Genomic DNA, 20419 nt, shown 5'->3' with positions numbered 1-20419 from the left:
ATATCCTTTTTGTTAAACTCCATAATCGCTACACTAGAAAACAGGTTCTGCAACTGCTCAATATATCCCAAGCAACCATGCAACTAGATATCTCCATTTTGAGGCCTTACTCTCCTCAGGCTATGAGTCCTCAACCTTCCAAGGCTTCCTCTGGAACACCAAAGCAAATTGATATCTCATCGATGACTTTCCAGGTAATTATTGAATAAAAGTGGTCGAACAAGATTTTGTTAGGGTTAAGGTGTCCAACCTACAATGCAGATCCCCAGCCAGGCCCCCAGAAAAAGTCAATGCCGATCCCAGCTCTAATTTGAGCAGATTTGCGCAAATGAAGATGTTTCAAATATCACTGAATAGACCCACATTCCCTCCGTTTCAGGCCCCCATAGACAGCACATTGTTATTGGACTCAGCTATAAGCAAATCAGGAACATGCCATTCGATTCCCGAGGTGATAAGTGGTCTTGGTGAGATTTCTCCTGTCTTAGATCTATACCAGATTATAGACATACATACTTACAGACAAAAAAAGTGAATCCTGTATTCGAGGCCACCGCTCATCAAAATGCACACACTATGACCGACCAATGAAGAGAGTTCCCAAGGCTGGACGTCCGTTGACGAAGTGTTCGCATCTTAATATTGATTGCAGTTGTCGGGAGGTTTGGGCTATTATGGTTCCTCTTGCTCCAGGTATGTTATGCCAGAGGAATCGACGATGTAGACTGGACGTAGATTTGTAGTAACGTCGTTTTGACAGGATTGAATGTTTGCAGAGCTAAGTACAAGATTCGGCCGGTACAGCAGTAACATATCAATTGTGTCTATACTGAGGGTAAATGATTGGGTCATATTGATGGGCTTTCTTGTTCATAAGAAGATATGATGAAATATGTATGAGGTTATCATGATTATATCGACAGCCCTAATAGCCCCTCTCAATAGACCTGGGCAGCTTACCAGGTCACTTCAATGAAACATATAGCGTTTCACATTTTGAGGTAAAGATAGCCTAGTCTGGACTCCGACACAATCACCCACCATGACAAGTCCCTTCCTGCCAACCTGGTGTTCCCTGAGAGAATCGACCAAGAAGTAGTTCACCCACTAGAACGCCAAAAAGCACAGCAATGAAAACACCAACGTTAAAGGTCATTACGGATAACATCCTATTTAATTAGCCAATCCTCACTATGCAGATGTACCAACTCACAAGAAATATCCAATCAAAGCCCTAACACACTCAAGCAACGCACGAGTCCCATCTTTCCGAAGACTCCATGTTCCACTGGCCTTCCACGACGGAAGCAGTCGTTTCAATGATTTATTCCGGGCATCTCTTTTGAAGTTCCTTATTGACGTGCTTGTTTCATTGACATTTGAAGTTGGTAACGTCTCTTCCTCGGACTCGTCCCCGTGCACACGAATGTAGTCCGGAATAGGACTGAGCTTTGCTTTGCGTATGTTTTTTGTATTGACTGGAGCGAGAAGGAGAGTTTGAGGGGTCGTATATCGAGACCAGGATTTTTCGAGCTGGAATTTGAGAGCGCCGAGGAAACGGTTGAAAATGGCGAGGAGGAAGAGGAAGGTTAATGTGAAGACATATTGGGTCGTGGTTGAGGTTGTCCAACCTGTGAAGAGGATTGTGATTTGAGTTGAGGTTGAAAAGACTGCTGGCATGTCCATGTCCATGTCCATTGTCGTGTTAGAGTGTTTGGCCGAGTATGGAAGTGAGTCGGAGTTAAGGTTGAGTCCACGATGTGGTATCACTCCATGTTAGGGGTTGAGAATGGGAAGTAGGCAACAGGCAATAGGGGAGAGAAGAGATCAGATGATCAATTAGGGAGATAAATGTATTAGAAGGTTCATCTTCAATCTAAAATGTTCTCAAATGTCACAGCGCAAATCTGCTCATTTGCATATGAAATGTCTTAGATGTTACCTTCCTATTTGGGGAACTATAGAAATGTACAAATAACCCGGTCTTCTCAAAAAATAATATATTGCAAGTCAGTTCATTCATTGACTTCAGGTCTAATCATATTTCACAGGTGAAGAAGACTGGAACACGCCAAAACAGCGGCCCTCTAAGCAAGCAGTGATTAAAAAAAGAGTCTGGGAAAATTCATAAATGGACCATCAGCCCAGCGCTTTCACCTCTTATCATATCATGTCTGTCTGTTGCTCACCTCAAAGTGCACATACAGATATAGGCACGTGCGAACATTCGTGGATATAGAGTCAGAGACAGAAAGGAAATAAAAAATCTCATGAACGGCCGTACCGCGTCTTTCCGAAGGAGAAAGGCACGTAGCGGTACTTGATCATGTGCTGAATTTGTCGTCGCACTGCAAAAAAGATCATGTTAGACGCATGTCCGCAAAATTGATACAGATGTTGTATCAGCTTCAGACCAAAAGGGGTAAACATACTCGTCAACACAAAGAGAATGATCCAGTAAACAACCAGGACCGGCCAGAAGACGGGGATATCGAAGACAGCGAGCCAGGAGCAGACGAAGCCAATGGCGATGGCGCGAGTGGCCGAGTGCCAAAACTTGAACTCTGGCAGACGGCGGATGAAAGGCCGGAACTCCTCATCCTTCTTGGTAGGGAGGCTGGGGGAACCCGCATCACCGTCCTCGAGACCCTCGTCCTGGGTGAGGGAGGGGTCGAACTTGGGAGTCAGGAAAGCGAGGAAGAGGTTCAGGAGATAAATTCCGAGCGTATAAGCGACTGAGATTTAAGATTCCAGAGTTAGTGGTCTGTTTATGCAGATGTTCCCAGCGCTGTGGATGAATGGCTTTCGCGTGTTGCATTTGAGGCGCATTATTTTCGCTTGACGAATTCCATTTTCAGGGGTTCCATGCACACTTACCGATATACCAGCCCTGGGCGAGGAAAATGCGCAGGAAGAAAACGAACAGGAGCACGCCGGAACCAATCCAGCGGTAGGTTGTGTACGGGGTCGAGGCATCGAGGTAGGCTTGGTAGTGCTGTGGTTGACGTATTAGCATATTGATCAGACTATCTCAACTGATTTTAGGAATAAAGGATCTAAAGACATTGCACAATGTCTTGCTCCTCACGAGACACTCACTCGGGTCAGTCTAGATGTGTGCGCGGACACGGCTGTGAAAGGCGACTGATCGGGCTCAGGGACGTCCATGATGGAGAAATTAGCGAGGATGGACGGGCACAGGGCTAGACCACCGAAAGAAAGAAAGGAAATAGAGAAAGTAAAGGAAAAGCAATGATTAAGATAAGCTGCTGAAACCAGACATTCCAGGACAGGCACTGCGCCTTCAGGACAGAAAAGTGTCCACAGCCGACAGACCAATCAGATTAAAGATGAGTCACCAGCCACTTATGCACACGTGACAGGTGGCAGATTGCATATGTGGCAGTGCAATAACGTAATACAGACTAAACGGGTTTAGTCATTTCACGTGTACCTCGGGACGGTTAACTTCGGCGCTCAGACTCGCGGGGAAACGGCCATCTATGCTACCGTGTACTCCGTACAGCATAGCTATTCTCTCTCCTTGCTCTGCATAATTCAATTTCAATTATCTGAAAAGTAATTGTCTTTTACTTCATAGCACAATGTTTGCTCGTCAATGCACTCGTCTAGCCACTTCTCGGACATCGGCCCCCTTGACTTCCTACCTAGCCCGAGTCCGGGGTTATTCTTCAGCTGCTGGTAGCTACGAGCATATTCTCACCTCGACCCCCAAGCCCGGCGTGGGATTGAGTATGTAACATCAGTCAATATAACATGAGATCAATTTCTCATTGGTATTATAGTTACCCTTAACCGCCCCAAGGCCCTCAACGCACTATGCAGTCCCTTGTTCAAGGAGCTCAATGAAGCCCTGACCAACTACGACAATGACAAGAGCATCGGCGCAATTATTATCACCGGAAGCGAGAAGGCCTTTGCCGGTATGTACATGTCCTCTCTACACCTTTCACATCCAATATATTTCCCGTCATCCCTCGACTCAATCCGGCCGTAAATCAATATAATAATCTAACAAACCCACCACAGCCGGCGCCGACATCAAAGAAATGGCCCCTCTAAGCTTCTCAACCGCCTACAGCGAGAATTTCATCGCGCCCTGGTCCCACCTCGCCACTTCCATCCGCACCCCAGTCATCGCTGCCGTCTCCGGCTACGCCCTCGGCGGCGGCTGCGAGCTAGCCCTGATGTGCGACATCCTGTACTGCACAGAGACTGCCACCTTCGGCCAGCCAGAGATCAAGCTGGGTACGATCCCCGGTGCAGGTGGATCTCAGCGCCTGACCCGTGCGGTCGGCAAGAGTAAGGCTATGGAGCTTATCCTCACCGGAAAGAACTTCAGCGGTAAGGAGGCTGGTGAATGGGGTGTTGCGGCGAAGGTTGTGCCGGGTGGTAAGGAGGAGTTGCTTGAGCAGGCGTATAAGACTGCCGAGACTATTGCCAGCTATAGCCGAGTGGCTGTTATTGCTGGAAAGGAGGTTGTTAATAAGAGCCAGGAGTTGTCGCTCAAGGAGGGTGTTGAGTATGAGAGACGGTTGTTCCATGCGCTCTTTGGAAGTAAGGATCAGAAAATTGGTGAGTTGGCACTTTGGTCTGTTCAGTGGGTTTCAGTTAGGTTGCTAATGACTTTTCTAGGTATGACTGCCTTTGCGGAAAAGAAGAAGGCTGAGTGGTCCCACGAATAGATGGTGGAATCAACTCGGAATGAAGAAGCTGGTATTTTTCATCGCATGCGTGTAATTCACGATGCTGGAGCTGTAGAATAGAGGACTCGTTTATAGGATATGGAGTAGTATCATCAAACTCACTTCGCCTATAATATTCATCTGCAGCGTCATACTTAGGTGCCTCATCCACGTTCATCCCATCCTCTGGATAATAATTGTTGGTTGATTGAGACCATGAAGGAAATACAGGAAATAGGGCTTTCAACGCATCAGGGGTAGTGCGTGACTGTGAAAATATTAGATTAATACTATTTGCTGAAAAATACTATGTACATCCAAGAGTGCCTATCAATTTAGGGCCAAGAAGGAGAATTAGTCGTAAACATAAGACACATTGCATCATATCAAGCCGTGATTTTTCTCCAGCTGGCTCGCATCGGTTCGGTTGTTCGTCTCCGCCCGGTAATCATCGATGACACGGCCCTCAATGGTTTCATCGAACACGTCCACCTCGGTCGTCGCAAACTTGCGTGCGCTGACACCCCGCTCGAAGAGCAGGTCAAGCTCGGCGAACGAGCGGCCGCGAGGCTCGGGGACACGGAAGTATGTGTAAATGATGCACAGGAAGCAGATGCCACCCCAGAAGAAACCGGCGTAGTTGCCCCAGTTCCAAGCACCTGGGTTGAGCATATAAGGGGTCAGAACGCCGCAGATGATGGCAACGATGTTGTACAGGTTGCGGCCGAGCACGACTGTCTTAATTTGTAGTCGGCGGGTAGAGAGCTCGGCAACAAGAGAGAAGCAGACCGTGCCAACAGTCAGCTGATAGAATAGGGCCCAGATCAACATCATAGCACCCGTGGCTAGGGAGGCTTGGTCTTTGTGGTCCTTAGGGACGAGACCGAGGAAACCCATGATCAAGAGCATGGTGCATAGACCGCAGAGACCGTAAAGATACAGCGTCCGTCGGCCGATTCCGAGTGTCATAAGGAACCATGACCCAAATACACCAACCATATTGATACCGTATTGACCCATAGCAAAGGCGTAAGAGTTCGAGGAGCTCAATCCAGCCTGTTCCAAAAAGTAGGTCGAATAGTTGGAGAAGGAGTTTCCACTAAGATTTTGAATGGCCCAGACCATACACACGATCTCTGTGCGACGGAGATCGGTACCCCGGAAGCAGTCGAAGTAGCTAGCACCCTTAGTGATTTTTTCCTCTAGAGCGGTGGTGTGAACCATCATAGCGACTGTCTCATCGGGATCAAAATCCCCTTGATTTTGGCTAGTCAACCGCACAAGGGCCCGTTTCGCATCTTCGGTTCGGCCTTTCCGAACCAACCACCATGGGGATTCCGGCGCAAGCCAAATACCAACGAAGAGCGGCACCGGCCACATCCATTGCAGTCCGTATGGAATTCGGTAGGCCCATTCGTCAGTCCGGCTCAGCATGCCCTTAATCACGCCGATGCCAATAAGCTGGCCAAGACCCCAGCAGAAATTGACATAGGTCGTCAAATATCCACGGAGCGCCACGGGACACACCTCCGATGCGTAGGTAATTGTCAAAGTCTGGAAGACACCCCAGGGGACACCGCAGAGAATCTCCGCAGCTAGCAGTGTTTGCACGTTCTGTGCCGTGAAGAAGATTGCGGTCCACGCACTAACAAGTATGAGGCAGGTCATAATCGTGTACCGATAACCGAAGCGTTCCGAAGCCCAGCCGTTGATGAATAAACCGATGATTTCGCCGCAGTAGGCACCGTTGCTCAGACCTGCTTGCCACTGTACATCCAAAGACTTGTCAGTTTCTTTTGTTCGAAGAGGCAAGTTCACCTCCAAGAGACGGAGGGATGACCGCCGGAATTGGTTGAACTTACCGCTGCCGATACTTCATATGTATGATCCGGCAGTAGCTCACCATACTTGCGCTTGAACTGCGGGAATGCATAGAAGTTGTTGACCAAACTAATGTCGTAACCCTCCATGGCAATGCAAGTGGAGATGAGCACGCTCCAAAGAACGGCCTTGGGGTACAGCCGGATACCCTCCAATAGGGTCATAGATTGCTCCTTCTCTGTGGCTGCCTTTGCATTCTGAATGACCTTGGTCGTGGAGGAGTCCGAGGCCGGTCCTGCGGTCGAAGAGTAACCATATTCGGGAAGGCCCACCGGTGTGATGGGATCGGAAGCCTTAGGTTCAGCCATGTTGGATAGGCGGAATAACCAAAGGCAGGAGGAAATTGGGGGGTAGTCGTCAAGATATGGGTTTAAAAGTTGGCCCTTCGGAAGTCAGGGGAGAAAAAAATCAAAGTACCCACAATGAAAACATTGCACGCGAGCACAGCGAAAAGTTCCCTTGAACGCCTCCCGAGGTTATACGAATCCTGCGGCAAGAGCGAGGGGCTAGACAGAATGAGGATAAAAGCCAATGGCCCGAATTGGTGGGGAAACGGGGGATTTGACGGGCTCGATGCCTCCAAGCGCAAATTTTCGCGGGATGGCAGGCTTGGCGATATCCGGATGGGGTAACTGATGGGTCACGAGTTAACATTTGACCTACAACATACTTGTTTTAATATATTCTTCTATATAATAATATACATAATAGTAATATATAGTAATAAAAATTTATATGCTCGTTGTATACAATTTACACCACGTGGGAGATAATTCTCCGAACCCTTGCAGCAAGAATGTACGACATATGCACATGCCAATCTATAACTACATATGTATACTCCAAATTATACATACTTGGTCATATTTGGATTAGAAGCTAATATTGCTAGGAAATCCTAAAGCCAGGCTTTATTTTCTGCAGCAATTATAGTATAGCAAAAGAGTATGTTACGTTTGTGGCCTTCTTAGGCTTCATAACTTCATCTATATAAACCAGACAGAAAGGACTACATTTTGATGCTATATCTAATCCAACATTGGTCTGAAACTGTTAAGATGGATGCTTATTACTTGCCCTTCCACAACTTTGCTCCTAACTTGAATGCTATTCGAACTTTAGGGCTTAGAGCATGTACTATTCTGTGTATAACCCTCTTTCATAGATCTTCTTTGAGCGAACTAGTTATAGCTTTCTAGACAATGTAGATTGATCAAATTGGTCTTAAGGGCTGCTTTGAATTCCTTTACTTGACTCTTTGACTCGATTAATTATAGACTCACTTCTTTCAAGAGTTGCTGGATCACTACAATACGGCATTGTCTGGCAACTCCAACTAGTCTATAAGATACAATGCGTTTGTCGCACAATACACTCAATCTTTCAGTGTCAACAACCATTAGTTCTCCTTCAGCAACTCATCAACATCCCCCCCCCCCCCTCCCCAATCCGCTAACAGCTAAGTGAGTACAACAACAGTCCCTGCAGTTAAAACCCCACAAGCTAACCACATATCTAGAAATGGATATGTTTCGTCAACATCGCTCTAAAAACGTCTACTACCACCCCCCTCTCCCACCCCCACCCCCTGCTAAACCTCCAGTCCCTGATGCAACCGAAAACCGGACCTATCTGCTCACGGAGATCCAACAGGGCCTCGCACAGAAGAAGATTGCTCAATGCCAACTCGAGTTTCTAGATGTCGGTTCCATGAACGAAAATGACCCCAACGATATAAATCGATATAACCATGCCATTCTCCGACTCACATTCGCACATCAGTTACAAGACGATACCCCATATGCACAGATTGGCACCAGGGGAGTTATCCTAGACTTACGAGATGACTCTGAGGACGACGCAAATATCTCCAATTTGATTATTAAAACCTTCTGGTACGAGGGCCCGCATAAGGATGCCCTCCACTGGGTAAACTTACCCATGTACAGTGGTAAGACTCTCCGAGATTGTCTGAATATCATTCGAAACTCTGGCTCAACACCCTGTTATTTGGATTACAGCAATGACAACTTGGTTGGCTGTAGAGATTTTGTGTGAGTTCGCTTCTCTGATACGCTCTGGGATATATGCTAATCTGCAAGATAGGTCGCAATTGATTTACCATCTGGATCGTAACCGATTCTTGAAACTTCTAGCTGACGCCAACTCTGCGATCTACGACAGTTTCAATAGCAAATACAGGTCGGGTGGAAATGCTCCCGTTCCCGCTAACGTGGATTATGCTCTCTTCCGACGGACGTACAATCATGTGAACATTAATGCGATCAATTACACTGGCATTCGTGAGTTGCCCATGATATATCCCCCCCTTCCCGGAATTGATTGCTAACGAGATATTGATAGGCCAGTTCATCGTTTAATGGAGGAAGTTTAGCCACCTGGCTCCCTGGTTAGTCGCTTCGTGTGACTTTGGGATGTGTGACTGTTTGCGATATCGCGTGCCATCCGTTGTCTTGAGTTGGTTTGTAGAATAGATTCATGTCAGAGTTCGTACTTTCAAGTCCCCTTTTGCAAGAGAGTTCGTATCTGCATTTAGTACCCTCGTAAGAAGTTAAGAGAAGTTTGGATTCTGGCTTGTAAGGAAAATTCATGCCTTTGATAAGTTGATATCACTACTATTCTAAGACCCGAAGGGGGGATATCAACAGTTTCCACTATGACTACGAAACACTCAGCTAGTTCCTACATACTTGAAACCCCCGAGATAATACCAAATAATTCGTAAATCGTATTCAAGTTGCTCAGATATCTATGCAGGGATGTGGGGGTAAATCCACGATTATTTCTAGTATGGAAACACAAGCAAGGAAAAGCACATCTACAAACGTGCTGGCGGGGCACCAGTAACGTGAGCCTCCGTAGCAGACTGGATGCGAGCACCAAGATCCGGGTTAACACGACGGAACATCTCGTAAGTAGCTTTACGAACACGCTCATCGGCGCCGCACAGGTGACCAGAGATGTTACCGACAAAGTTCTCCTGCTGACCGGGGGTACGGCCAAGGACCTGCCAAAGGCCATTAGCCTGGACGTAGTCCTCGGAAGTCACAGGGTACTGCTCGGCAATGACAGCGCCGGACCACTTCTCGTGTTCCTGGCTAGCCTTGACAGGCTTGTGGGCGAGCGGGCGGAAGGTAGAAGGGTAGTTAGGGTTGGCACCGTAGTTGCCGTTGACGTTCATGTAGCCATCGCGGTGTGAAGGGTTGAAGGATTTGAGCGGGCAGTTAACGGGGATTTGCTCGTAGTTGCCGCCCAGACGGTGGCGGTGGGTGTCGGGGTAGGAGAAGAGGCGGGACTGGAGGACAGGATCGGCGGAGGGCTCGACGCCGGGGACCATGTGGGAGGGAGAGAACGCGGCTTGTTCGATCTCGGCGAAGTAGTTCTCCGGGTTCTTGTTTAGGGTGAAGCGGCCGAAGCGGCGCAGAGGAACCTCGTTCTGGGGCCAGACTTTGGTCAGATCGAAGACATTCCAGCGGAACTTCTCGGCCTGCTCGGGGCTCAGGACTTGCACGTAGCAGGTCCAGGAGGGGTTCTCGCCGCGCTGAATAGCCTCGAATAGGTCCTGGGTGTGCCAGTCAGGGTTCTCGGCGGACAGCTTGACTGCCTCATCGTTGGTGAAGGTCTTGTTGCCCTGGTCGGTCTTGCAGTGGATCTGGACGTAATTGAAGGTGCCGTCTGGCTTGATCCACTTGTAGGTGTGACCGGAGTAGCCGTTCATGTGACGGTAGGAGTATGGGGTGCCGCGATCACTGAAGAGGTGCATCACCTGGTGGACGGCCTCGTGGTGGGTGGAGAGGTAATCCCAGAACATGGTGGCATCCTTAAGGTTGGTCTGCGGGTTGCGCTTCTGGGTGTGTATGAAGACGGGGAATTTAGCAGGGTCGCGCAGGAAGAACACGGGGGTATTGTTGAAGACCCAATCCCAGTTTCCTTCTTCGGTGTAGAACTTCATGGCGAATCCGCGGGGATCACGGGCACTGTCCGGGGATCCCTTCTCACCACCAACGGTCGAGAAGCGGGTGAGCATCTTGGTCTTCTTGCCGACACCCTTGAGCATATCAATGATGGTCTATGCCTTGTCAGCCCGTTGTTCTCTACGGAATTATAGAAGCTTCCCATGTGGTACATACGATATCGCTAATATCATCAGTGACCTCAAACTCGCCGTAGGCGCCAGCACCCTTGGCGTGAACCACGCGCTCAGGAATGCGCTCACGGTCGAAGTGTGCCAGCAGATCGATCAGGTGGAAATCTTGCATCAGAAGAGGGCCATTTGTGCCAATACGCTGAGCAGCCTGGGGGTCCATGACCTATATGTATATGATTAGACCTTGCGATTGAAGAGAAAGTGAGCTGGGCGTACTGGGCAGCCGTTAGAGGCCGTGTAGACTGGAGTCTCACTGTAGCGGTAGGTTTCTGTGAAAGAGGGTATTAGTTTGGGGGCTCTGGCACCTGGTGGTAAAACTTACTAGGTTCGTTATCTTGACCCATGATGGCTGAGCTTATAGTGAAGAGAGAAAAGGCCGGAGAGCCCTCTCTTATATAAGAAAAAAAAAAGGGCCCGGTGGGGAGCCATGGAAAAGTCCAATGCCCCACTGGATTTTGAGAAATCATCCACTTGTTTATTGGTTGCCTTTCAATATCATCAGGATTCTATATTGAATGATACCTATATAACTACTAAAAGTTCTTCATCCAATCGCGAAGCCCATGTACATCCCTGTCGGGTCCACTCCCCGAGACCAAAGCATCGGGGAGGCTTTGTAAATGGGCTGCGGCTAGACCAAGAGAAATCCGGGAAGGTCAAGTAATTCTCCTAAGCATATTCGAATTCAGCAGTTCGATCCGATGTCACCTGGGCAACTGTTTTCTATCGCGATCCGAGATCGGAAATCTCCGGCTTCCGACCCCGGAGATACAGTCTTATATCCCAACAAATTCATGGAAATAATCTAATTGTCATATGATAGCGATCTCAAATCTTCAAAGGTGAGTCCTTCCAAGGTGTTGCGTGTATCGCAGAAAGCCTCGAATAGTGCTTCCTTTGGAATTGGGGCGAATAACCGAAACTCTCTTATTCGAGCTGACAGAGTCATGAAAAGGATAAAAACAAAAAAAAAAAATCCAAAACCAAAGCAAATGCTCGCTCAATGCGCTCAATGCGCCAATAGTATATCCTGTATATCGCAGGGAAAGGAGAACCCAAAGCAAATTGAAATCGGGACAAATCATAAAAGTGGGCGGGTATATCTAGCGCTTGCGGCTTAAGAGCCGACAGATGAATCAAAATAAAATGGCACTAGGAGTATCCTGCAAGTGCGTGCATGGGGTGGAATGGGGTTTAGCTGGTAGGAGTGGGCGACGATGTGATCGCAGGCGTGTTATTGGACTCATCCCAGCATCCCCACAACCTTCCCGGGTTATGACAGCTCGCAGAAGTGGGCGAGGCAGAATTGGCGGTAGTCGTGGCTACCGTGCTCGTTTCGTCACGGCAGCCAAACCACCCTGGGTCGTGACAGCTGGTCGTCGTAGTCACCATGGGCAAAGTGGTAGTCACTGTGGGTGCCGGGCTGGCTGTTGTGGTAGGATCATTGCACCCGAACCAACCAGGGGTCATGCATGTCGTAGTAGTGACGCTTGTCGTAGTGGTAGTGGTAGTGGTAGTGGTAGCGGTTGTGCTTTCATCCAGACAACCCCACCATCCGGGCGTCTTGCATGTAGAAGTTCTGGTGGGAGATGCTGTAGTGGTGGTAGTTGTAGTAGTCGTGGGCTCGGAACCGTTGCTTCGGAAGAACTTCCAGAGTTCACAGTCGAAGCATTCTTCCTCTGCGACACATGAGGGGACATTGTCATATTTCAAAATAACATCTGATATCACATTCTCAATCTTGTGTGTACCAAGACCGACACGCCAGCCCTTGTCTGCCACGGTGTCATACGTGCAAACCTGTCCGGTGTGGCATGCTGACTCCATCGCATAGCCACCCCATGTACAGATGGAATTGATTCCATTGCAGGTTCCCATATAGATTGGGTCTGCCGTATGTCCAAAGTGGTAAGCTCCAGTAAACTGTCGCGACTGTGGCAATCGTGGGTCATGCCCTGGCGGACTTGGGAGGCCAAGTCGAGCTGCGGGTAATGCTTCTGGGACGGCTTCAAAAGTGACCACAGGCAATCCGAACGTCAATCCGACAAGACTCGTCATTGCACCACCTAGCGAATGCCCGGTCATCCAAATATTCGCATCCGGGTAGATCTCGGTCACGTTAGAGTATAAGTCGATCGCTGCTTGGTAATAACGGTTCTCATCAGTCATAGACTCGACGATGCATGTCAAATTTGCCGTGAATGTAGCGGTCTGGCAATCGCAGGCTTGTCTCCATAGATATGAGCCTCCTTGGCCGCAGCAACAGCTGAAGAATAGATTATCGTTGATTTTATCGTTTGTTGTAGTACCAGCGCCATCAAAAAGAGCGGGTGAAGTACCCTTCAGGGAAATGACCACAGTGCCGTTTGTCTTATCAGAGTATATGTGCCCTCTCAGTCCATCCTTTTGCCAACCAAAGCTCCCCGAATAGTTAAATTGGCCGTGGATAGTGTGCCACTCTCCTGTTCCAGGCTCTTCAATATAGTCGTTTGCCGTCATTTGTGCAAATGTCAACACTGTCTGCTTGTCTGTAATATTCGGCCCAGGCAATGTGTCCATGACCCAATCTAGTGGAGACAAAGCGGACGCAAAGCCGGAAGACCGCGCAGCTGCCAAGTGACCTTGAATCACCGGGACTCGTCGGTTTGCTAATCGTTGTATTGTGAGAGGACTAGATGAAGCAAGCAGAGGGTTCTCTGATGCAATATATTGTTCTTCGCGGCCATCTTCGGATACGGCTCGAAGGCGAGTGTCTGGCTTGACGTCGAGTCTTGCATGGAGATCGGGTTGTTCATAGGTACCTCGGTGGAAGATGTGACGCAGGGACTATTAACGGTAATTAAAGATCAGCTAGGGTAATTCAGCTTGCGTAGGACATCTTACAAACTCATGTGTATCTGGTGTAGCTTCAGCCCCATTCAAAGGTATCTGGGGCGGGATGATGGGAACTTGTTGAGCGGGTGGATAGTAGCCCACGGCGGAGACAGCATTTGATAATACTGCAGCCGATAATAATAGGCTATGGACGCTGATGTTAATGTATGAACGCTTTCGAGACATGATGGGTGTGATGATGAGGATCAAGATCAAAGAGACGTGAGTCTATCGCGGCTATCGGCGAGTCACTTGATAAGTGACGCAGTGCGGAGAGCGATCGGCACGTGATGAGTACCCCCCTGTAATGTGACGCGGGTGTGAATCCAATTCCTCGTCAATTTGGTGTCTTATGAATGGATCATCAGAATAGCAATGAGCTGCTACTGATCATCTGCAGTATACTCTGCATTTGGTACAGACTACTTTTGATTTCACTTTTAGACAACAGGCTCAGGCTAGAACCGGGGGGGGGGTCTCAAGACGCAGATCGGCACAGGCCTATCAGCTGCACCTGGGAGCGGAGACACGCAATAATTAGTGCCTTATAGGACCCCATCGCCCCTGGCCCTAAAATGTCTGGCCCCTCTGAAAATAGCACTCAGCCTTATTTACATTCAGCACGGTCATTCACCAGAATGGATGGCTCGAACGTGAAATCCCCCACGATTGAGCAAGACTCCAAAACAGCACCTCTGTCCTCACCTGTCAATATTGAGGGGCAGGAAAATGGACCTGATGTATTCGAAAGACGGGACTCCGCAGACTCTAGCACCGCAGGCGATGCCCAGACAGATGATGGCTTTGTGCTTTCGCGTAGCGTACAAGACCCTTCCGAGGAGCTACCGATCGAATTAATCAGCCTAGCAGATCGGTAAGTGTGCTCATATTGATACCCATGCTTTAGCATTTTATTCTGACAACCATTTCCCTTACAGTTTCGTGAACTCCCTGAGCGCCAGAGTACACAACTCGCCCCCCACAATCGAGAAGATCTCCGAGCTCTTCCAAGTTTTCTACAGCCGTGCCGAGTCGCACATTGCCACACATATATCGGCTCTCATAACTCGTATCAACCGGGATGTTTCCCCTCAGATTCCCGCAAAAGCTCCACGTGGAAGCGCACTATCGAAATTGAGCAGCAAACGTTCTCAGGATGATATCAGACAAGTCGTTTCAGGACGCCAAATGTTGACCGCGTCTGAAGTAGCTGAAAGGCGAAAGGCCCGTAAAGCCCTTGAAAACAAACGGAGTGCATTAGAAGAGGCGGCCGAACGGAGGGTCTGTGAGCTAGTCTATGATAAACTCTGGAGGCACAAAAGCACATTGGATGATGTGCGAGATGAAAAGTTGCGTTCCAAGACTGCGGCTTTGCTGCTGGTCGGCATTAACCTCAAGGACCTTGGGATCGATATAGACCTCGAAGCGATCGATGAGCAGAAGCAGGACGAGGCGAATGAATTCCTTGGTCAAGCTCGAGAGCATCTCGCGAAGATGAACGATTACAAATATCCCCTTGGAAAGCTTCAGCAACTCGCAGCGGCGCACAAAGCTATAGTCGACGCCCTTACTAAACTTTTACCGTCTTCCTCTTCTGCAGACGAAATCCTGCCCACGCTGATCTATTCGCTTGTGACGTGCCCTCCTGAAGGGATCAACATTATTAGCAACTTGGTTTTTATCCAGCGTTTCAGGTCTTCAAACAGAATTGACGGAGAGACGGCTTACTGCTTAACCAATTTAGAGGCCGCAATAAGCTTTTTGGAAAATGTCGATCTTTCTACACTGCGTGCCGATGAGCTGCAGGATGGCCCTGTCAAGACTCCCAGTGAGACAACGACACCATCCACAGACCGTGTCGATCCTTTTCGCCCTCCCAAGGAGGCTACGACCTTGGCTGTCACGACTGTATCTGCATCACCGGAATTATCAACACCAGAACTCAAAGAACCCACTTCCTCTACATTACCCATGCCCCGACCCTCTGCCACACCACAACAACGACGCCTCAGCAACCTCTTCCAACCGCCTTCTAAAGTCCTTGGGGCTGCAAATGATGCCGTGCGCACCACTGCCGACCAGGGCTTGAAGAATATTGGTGCTACATTGGACAGCAGTTTCAACTTTCTGTTTGGTCGACTGAAGGAAATGCAAAACATCCAAGGACCCGGCCCGGAGGGTAGTGGACCAATACTGCCAAAGACACTGGCTGAAGCTCGCCGTCTAGTGTCCTTGCCACCTGCCTCTGCTGCCAACCAAAACCTGACTCAAGGGGAGCTCGCGGCAATCAACTCTGTTTCCGTGGATGAAACTACACCCCCTCGAAGTAGTTCAAGACTTACAGATCTCTCCAGCGGCGGCCCTGCCCCTCGAGATAGGAGTGTGGACAGCACCCGAACTCAGGAGAGCGGTAAAAAATCCATCACGGCATCACTACGCGAAGATCTCGCGTCGACTTCAGCCAACAGCCCCACTCCATTAGAATCAATGCGAAACTTTGGCAATACGCTTAACCCTCTGAACCACATCCCGGGCATGATGAAGAACTTTGGCCGCAACACACCAGAAACCCCCACCGCCAGGTCCGTATCTCCTTCGGGGCTGGATAGATTCAAGCCATCGCCTGCCTCGACAGACGGCGCTAGTGGCCCTGTCAGTCCACTCCCCACATTGAAAATTGATCCTCCGATCCAGCGGTTCCTTGAGACACAGGATGCGCGCGATCTCCGGATTGGTGATGTGGCTGTTCTACTGGAGGACTATAAGAGACTCGCTGCTGCGCTTCATAAACCCACGGCCGAGTCTCGATAAGTTTGTATGGTTGTATTGCACTTTTTTGTCTCATCTCCTTCTCATTGATCATGGTGAGAGATGGAGTATTCTTGCATTATGGCGTTATTATATCTTGTATTACATTTCATCTGGGCGAACTTTGGAATACACATTGGATTAGATAGCATAGCTTTGGCGACCTCGGGTATGAGATATTGTCCATATCATACATCATTTTAGCAAAAATCAATCCTTCAGATTACCACATGCATGTGAACTTGATAAGCCTTCCTTCATGTAGGACTCGAGCAAATAAATAATGAAAACAGGATAGAATAACAATCAAAATAAGACGCGAAAGCGTAAAAGGGGTATTAGCATGAATAAATCTAGTCCCGCCGTGGGTAATTTGGGGCATAACACAATCATCTCAAACAACATAACGGTTAAAGTAAAGCCATACAGAGCAAGATAGCTATCCCTCACTCACGAGTGGCGTCCACGCAGAACCTCTGCACCACCGGTTCTCATCTCCGTCAATTTATTCGTCAACTCCAAATTTCGTGTTTCAACTTCGTCATGGCGGCGCTTGACTTCGCCTTCAAATATAGCAGCTGTGCGGCGGCGGGCACGTCTTAGGTTCTTCATTTCTGAAAGAAGATGAGTGAAACGGTCGATCATTTGGTCTCCGCAGTCTTCCCATTCATCCAAGGTCATGTGGGACAAGTAAGTCTGACGTTCTTGGTCCGTCAGAGCCAACAGATGAGAGACGGCATTCCTGGGCTCTTGAGTATCTGGGACAAAAGCTGGCTCTGGTGGCAAAGAAGGTGATTTGACGACGGGTGGAGGAGGGGTGGGGGATTTGTCAAAGGGCTCAGCTTGGAGCTCAGAGAAAGACTTTTGGTAAAGTACTTCTGGGGGATAGTCTGCCTCAAGCGAACGCTTTTTGGAATGGATGACAGTGTTGCGACGGCTACGATGCGGCTGCTCGTGCGGCTCGTGCGGCTCGTGCGGCTCGTGTGACTCATGCGACTCATGCGTAAAAAAAGGATCCTGCATGGTATGGTCGACGTCTAGGTCGGTCAAACTGGTCATATCAAAGGCATTGATTGAATGCCCGCCGCTTTCCCGCCGTCCGTCTGCGCGTATAGTACGGTCCATGCCGTCATCGCTTCCACCGTCACTGTCAGTATTATCTTGAAACGAAGTAATGCTCAGTGACCGGCCAACATCTGGTGGAGGTTGGGAGTTGTGGCGGGTGGGGGATGCATCGAGCTGTTGGTCTAGTTGTTCAAGAAGCGAAGGCTTTGGCGGACTGAAACGTGTCCTGGGTATCGCCGAGGAGCTATGAGGGAGAACAATCTTCCTCGGCCCAGTAGGAGGAAGCATTTGACCCAATTTCCGCGGCTTAGACTTGGGCTGTGGTTGAGTCTGCGGCTCAGGGTCAGAGTCTACAGTAACAGGCTGCCGCGAAGTAGTTCTTTTTCTACTGGCAGACCAGAAATTCTCTAGGCGCTTGCTCAATGGCTCCCCGGTCGTTCGCGGTTTGTGCGACACATGCCAGTCGTGTGCTTCTTCGGGCTTTTCGTTATCCCCGCCCTCTTCGCCAACAGACGAAGTCATTTGGCTTCCAAAGTCATTAAAGTCATCCGAATCAAAACCAGCTTTCTTCATGGCTTGGTCACCCAGGCCTTCATACCAGTTAGACCCGTAGGTATGCCGTGAAGGCCGGGGCTGGTACATGGATGGTGGATCAGGGTTGGTGTAGGCAGCATTGGTACTTGACGCTGCTTGAGATTTGTTGTCATCAAATCCGTACACGCTGGTACCTGCCACGGTTGAATCATCGATCGCCTCCACATCTGTGTCAAAAACGTCCCTGTCCCGCTGCACTCCATTGGTAGGAAGATTGCGGGGCTGATTGGAAAATTGAGATGTACCATTGACACCTGGAAGACGTGGATCAACTAGCTGGGTGACTGGCACCTCGACTCTGGCTTGTTCTGCACGTTGCTGGCGCGACTGGGTGGCTTGATCGGGGACTCCACGAGCTTGTCCACCTTCTTTGGAGTGCACATAATCGCCAACCCCCATGTTCCTTGTGCAGTAGGTATCTTAAGGGGGTGAAGATATCTTTCTTTTTTTGATGACGCAGAAAGATGATGGGGATCAGTCCACGGTAAGGTTGTTGGGCAAACGCGATATCGCCGCGTAGTCACGTGCCGATCATTTTAAACATCTTCAAGCCTCATCGATGGCAGTTGGGGGCTTGGAGTGGCGGTGATCTCTCAGCATAAATGCCAAACATGCTTGCTTGGCTACATTGCGAATGCCACGACCACCTAAGGCCACATAAAGGTGTCTTAATACAACTTATACGATGTACTCCATTGATTATGCTGAGCGAGAGGGTATTTAGTTGTAAAAATGCAATTCATTGGGGGTATATTATTGTTCTAGATTTACATGAGCAGTTCCACAGCAGAAGAACATCGAGATCATCTCAACCAGGGGAGTCATCATAAATATGAAGATTCTCCATATTGTGTGCCATACTCCTGCCTCGTTTCTTGGCCTTCGCGAAAAGTTCAACTGACCTTTGAACTTCAGTTGCTTTCTTCTCAGTTGCAAGCCTGTGCTCACGTCTCGCTTCGAGGGAACCTGGGGTTTCATCCATGAGCATCCGATCAGGGTCAGGATTTTCTTCAAAGTCCGCCGGTAATGATAGCGCGGACATAAATAGATCACCAATCCACAAAGAGATCATCCCTCTAAGCTCCAACAATTCAGGTGAGTCAGAGTAGGGAGGAGATCCTAGGAGCTGGTCCATACGCGCAGCAACCTGCTGTGCCTGTTCCAACTCCAGTGCCCTGATTGCTGTAATGGCAGCATCTGCCTTGTTTTGTGACTTTCGACGGTGGTCGAATTCTGATTCTGAATTTTCGTCCTCAGAAAACTCATCAGGCTCTTCTTCTTGGCGAAGAGCAATATTTTTCCTATTCGCCTTGCTTTCTTCCTGGATCATATACACCCAAAGCCCAAACATCGCAGGGTAGAAGTGCAAAGACGAGATAGACTGTGGTGAAGATTTCATGAACGGATGGTTGAGAATAAGTCGTTCATAATATTCTTTGGCTGCCGCAAAGCCCTTGGTGGTAAAATTTACGGAAGTGCTTTCCATTGCATTTGGCAGCTTGGTCGGCTTGGTGGTACCATGACTGACTGGGGTTTCCTGTTCGTCGCGCCGCAGCAAGATTTCAGCGCCGATGCCCCACCTTGCTTCATTGCGGACGTCCATTTGAAAGCCTCTGTAATCTTCGCGCAAGATTAAGCCCCAAGCTCGTCCGGCTCGGACATAATCACCTTGGAGCATACATCGATGCAAAATGGCTGTCAATGCACCCAGATGTTGGAAGCGGATATTGCCTTGCTGCGCCGATTGAGGAGGGTAGACTGGAGGTGATAATGCCGCCAAGTCTTTGAGGTGACGTGAGGTAGTTTCTCTCCTGAGTTGCTCATCCTTATCTGGTTCATGTGGGAAATGGCCTTTCGGCAATTCTTGGTTTGCCGGAAAACCGGCAATTCGGTACTGATGGGATTCATTCGGTGTCAATACCAACGGAGCTCCAGCCGGCTCAGATTCCGTAGCAGAGGCTATATCAGTTGCTTCTTCGACATCCAGGTCACTTTCACTCCACCCCACACTCCTTTTGCGTTTCCGGCGGTCATGTTGAGATACGCGAGTACCAGGCGGCTGGAGCCAAGGCGGAAGTGGTAGAGAAAAAACTGAAGACGACGGCACAGCCATATGCTTAAGGGGGGGCGTATTCCATGCGCGGCCAAAGAAGGTTAGGAGCCGTAGCAATCCACACTAGGGCCTAGGCTGTGATTGCCTCAATTCGGAATGGTTGCGCATTTGTCAGATAGACGGGTGGCCCACCAGGTGGAAGATGACGGAATGGCATATGGTGCCTCAGGCACTCAAGTCGAAGCAAAGAAGGCAAACATCATCACTTAT

General features: G+C 49.1%; 10 protein-coding genes across 10 annotated transcripts; 3 read left to right on the top strand and 7 right to left on the bottom strand.

The window, feature by feature from the left end:
* Positions 1–1209: 1209 nt before the first annotated feature.
* PGRI_073010 (copper transporter family protein) lies at positions 1210–1698 on the bottom strand (the record flags this gene model as incomplete). Its single annotated transcript, XM_040795015.1, has 1 exon — positions 1210–1698. One exon carries the CDS (start codon positions 1696–1698, stop codon positions 1210–1212), a length of 489 nt encoding a protein of 162 aa, XP_040652692.1.
* A 570-nt stretch (positions 1699–2268) lies between these two features.
* On the bottom strand, positions 2269–3168 carry PGRI_073000 (Rer1 family protein; the record flags this gene model as incomplete). Its single annotated transcript, XM_040795014.1, has 4 exons — positions 2269–2348; positions 2433–2735; positions 2878–2995; positions 3100–3168. The coding sequence occupies 4 exons, from the start codon at positions 3166–3168 to the stop codon at positions 2269–2271; spliced, it is 570 nt and encodes a 189-aa protein (XP_040652691.1).
* A 437-nt stretch (positions 3169–3605) lies between these two features.
* Positions 3606–4706, top strand: echA (enoyl-CoA hydratase echA; the record flags this gene model as incomplete). Its single annotated transcript, XM_040795013.1, has 4 exons — positions 3606–3753; positions 3807–3944; positions 4051–4596; positions 4657–4706. 4 exons carry the CDS (start codon positions 3606–3608, stop codon positions 4704–4706), a joined length of 882 nt encoding a protein of 293 aa, XP_040652690.1.
* Positions 4707–5087: 381 nt separating this feature from the next.
* Positions 5088–6895, bottom strand: PGRI_072980 (putative MFS alpha-glucoside transporter; the record flags this gene model as incomplete). Its single annotated transcript, XM_040795012.1, has 2 exons — positions 5088–6473; positions 6569–6895. The coding sequence occupies 2 exons, from the start codon at positions 6893–6895 to the stop codon at positions 5088–5090; spliced, it is 1713 nt and encodes a 570-aa protein (XP_040652689.1).
* Positions 6896–8108: 1213 nt separating this feature from the next.
* PGRI_072970 (uncharacterized protein) lies at positions 8109–8968 on the top strand (the record flags this gene model as incomplete). The annotated part of the gene is made up of 3 exons (XM_040795011.1): positions 8109–8641; positions 8694–8890; positions 8952–8968. 3 exons carry the CDS (start codon positions 8109–8111, stop codon positions 8966–8968), a joined length of 747 nt encoding a protein of 248 aa, XP_040652688.1.
* Positions 8969–9426: 458 nt separating this feature from the next.
* PGRI_072960 (catalase) lies at positions 9427–11099 on the bottom strand (the record flags this gene model as incomplete). The annotated part of the gene is made up of 4 exons (XM_040795010.1): positions 9427–10677; positions 10739–10918; positions 10972–11024; positions 11078–11099. 4 exons carry the CDS (start codon positions 11097–11099, stop codon positions 9427–9429), a joined length of 1506 nt encoding a protein of 501 aa, XP_040652687.1.
* An 850-nt stretch (positions 11100–11949) lies between these two features.
* atg15 (triglyceride lipase ATG15) lies at positions 11950–13815 on the bottom strand (the record flags this gene model as incomplete). The annotated part of the gene is made up of 2 exons (XM_040795009.1): positions 11950–13581; positions 13639–13815. 2 exons carry the CDS (start codon positions 13813–13815, stop codon positions 11950–11952), a joined length of 1809 nt encoding a protein of 602 aa, XP_040652686.1.
* Positions 13816–14267: 452 nt separating this feature from the next.
* PGRI_072940 (VPS9 domain-containing protein) lies at positions 14268–16440 on the top strand (the record flags this gene model as incomplete). The annotated part of the gene is made up of 2 exons (XM_040795008.1): positions 14268–14503; positions 14568–16440. 2 exons carry the CDS (start codon positions 14268–14270, stop codon positions 16438–16440), a joined length of 2109 nt encoding a protein of 702 aa, XP_040652685.1.
* A 447-nt stretch (positions 16441–16887) lies between these two features.
* Positions 16888–18495, bottom strand: PGRI_072930 (uncharacterized protein; the record flags this gene model as incomplete). The annotated part of the gene is made up of 1 exon (XM_040795007.1): positions 16888–18495. The coding sequence occupies one exon, from the start codon at positions 18493–18495 to the stop codon at positions 16888–16890; it is 1608 nt and encodes a 535-aa protein (XP_040652684.1).
* A 409-nt stretch (positions 18496–18904) lies between these two features.
* On the bottom strand, positions 18905–20209 carry PGRI_072920 (uncharacterized protein; the record flags this gene model as incomplete). Its single annotated transcript, XM_040795006.1, has 1 exon — positions 18905–20209. The coding sequence occupies one exon, from the start codon at positions 20207–20209 to the stop codon at positions 18905–18907; it is 1305 nt and encodes a 434-aa protein (XP_040652683.1).
* Positions 20210–20419: the final 210 nt, after the last annotated feature.

The sequence above is a fragment of the Penicillium griseofulvum genome, assembly GCF_001561935.1.
Source record: "Penicillium griseofulvum strain PG3 chromosome Unknown contig_6, whole genome shotgun sequence".
Classification (NCBI taxonomy): Eukaryota; Fungi; Ascomycota; class Eurotiomycetes; order Eurotiales; family Aspergillaceae; genus Penicillium; species Penicillium griseofulvum.
The sequence above is the reverse complement of the archived record's forward strand: the minus strand, read 5'-3'. Positions and strand labels throughout refer to the sequence as shown.